General features: G+C 42.6%; 1 protein-coding gene across 1 annotated transcript in view; it reads right to left on the bottom strand.

The window, feature by feature from the left end:
- LOC130587550 (histone acetyltransferase KAT8-like) overlaps positions 1–1414 on the bottom strand; it is a gene marked incomplete at both ends in the record, with an annotated part of 12921 nt that overhangs the window by 7969 nt on the left and 3538 nt on the right. The window contains one exon of the mRNA XM_057388532.1: positions 248–334. Within this exon, the coding sequence (XP_057244515.1) occupies positions 248–334 (87 nt within the window). The remainder of the gene's footprint in view (positions 1–247; positions 335–1414) is intronic.

The following is a 1414-nucleotide window of genomic DNA, read 5'->3' as shown; positions in this document are numbered from 1 at the left end:
CTGGAATGGGACAGGATCCTCAAAATTCCCAAAATTCCCAAAAAAATCCCGAAATTCCAAAAAAAATCCCGAAATTCCCAAAAAAATTCCAATAAAAATGACCTAAAATGGCCCTGATTTTTTTTGTGATTTTGGGGTGATTTTTTTGTGTTTTTCTGTAATTTTTTTTCAATTTTTTTTTGGTTTTTTGTGATTTTTGGGAATTTTGTAATTTTTTTGTGATTTTTTTGTCATTTTTTGTCATTTTTGGGGTCATTTTTGTTGATTTTGGGTCACTCACAGCCTCGTGCTCCTTCTCCAGCGCCGCCGTGGTCGGGTCCATCTCGGCGTAGGTCTGCAAAACCAGTACGGACCAGTTTGGACCAGTTTGGACCAGTTTGGACCAGTTCAAACCAGTATGGACCAGTTTGGACCAGTACGGACCAGTTTAAACCAGTACGGACCAGTTTGGACCAGTATAGACCAGTCTGAACCAGTTTAAACCAGTACAGACCAGTTTGAACCAGTACGGACCAGTTTGGACCAGTTTTGACCAGTATAGACCAGTTTAAACAAGTAAAAACCAGTTTGAACCAGTTCGGACCAGTTTAAACCAGTACGGACCAGTTTAAACCAGTACGGACCAGTTTAAACCAGCTTAAAACAGTATAAACCAGTTTAAACCAGTTTAAACCAGTTTGAACCAATACGGAGCAGTCTGAACCAGTTTGAACCAGTAAGAACCAGTTCAAACCAGTACGGACCAGTTTAAACCAGTACGGACCAGTTTGGACCAGTTTGGACCAGTTTAAACCAGTACGGACCAGTTTGGACCAGTTTGGACCAGTTCAAACCAGTACGGACCAGTTTGGACCAGTATAGACTAGTTTAAACCAGTAAAAACCAGTTTGAACCAGTTCAGACCAGTTTAAACCAGTACGCACCAGTTTGGACCAGTTCAAACCAGTACAGACCAGTTTAAACCAGTACGGACCAGTCTGAACCAGTTTGGACCACTTTAAACCAGTATAGACCAGTTTGAACCAGTAAGAACCAGTTTAAACCAGTACGGACCAGTTTAAACCAGCATAGGCCAGTTTGAACCAGAATGGACTAGTTTAAAACAGTTTAAACCAGTTTGAACCAGTAGGAACCAGGTTAAACCAGTTTAAACCAATACAAACCAGTACAAACCAGTAATGCTCAGGAAACTTCTTAGGGGCCCCAGTGAAGGTCCAGTTTATCCCAGTTCATCCCAGTTTATCCCAGTCCATCCTAAACCTATCCCAGTCCATCCCAGTCCATCCTAAACCCATCCCAGTCCATCCCAGTTTATCCCAGTCCATCCTAAACCTATCCCAGTCCATCCCAGTCCATCCTAAACCCATCCCAGTCCATCCCAGTTCATCCTAAACCCATCCCAGTCCATCCCAGT

Source organism: Malurus melanocephalus, unplaced genomic scaffold, assembly GCF_030028575.1.
Source record: "Malurus melanocephalus ecotype Western Australia unplaced genomic scaffold, MMel_1.1 scaffold_2075, whole genome shotgun sequence".
In the NCBI taxonomy this organism is placed as follows: Eukaryota; Metazoa; Chordata; class Aves; order Passeriformes; family Maluridae; genus Malurus; species Malurus melanocephalus.
This window is presented reverse-complemented; position numbering and strand designations above follow the sequence as displayed.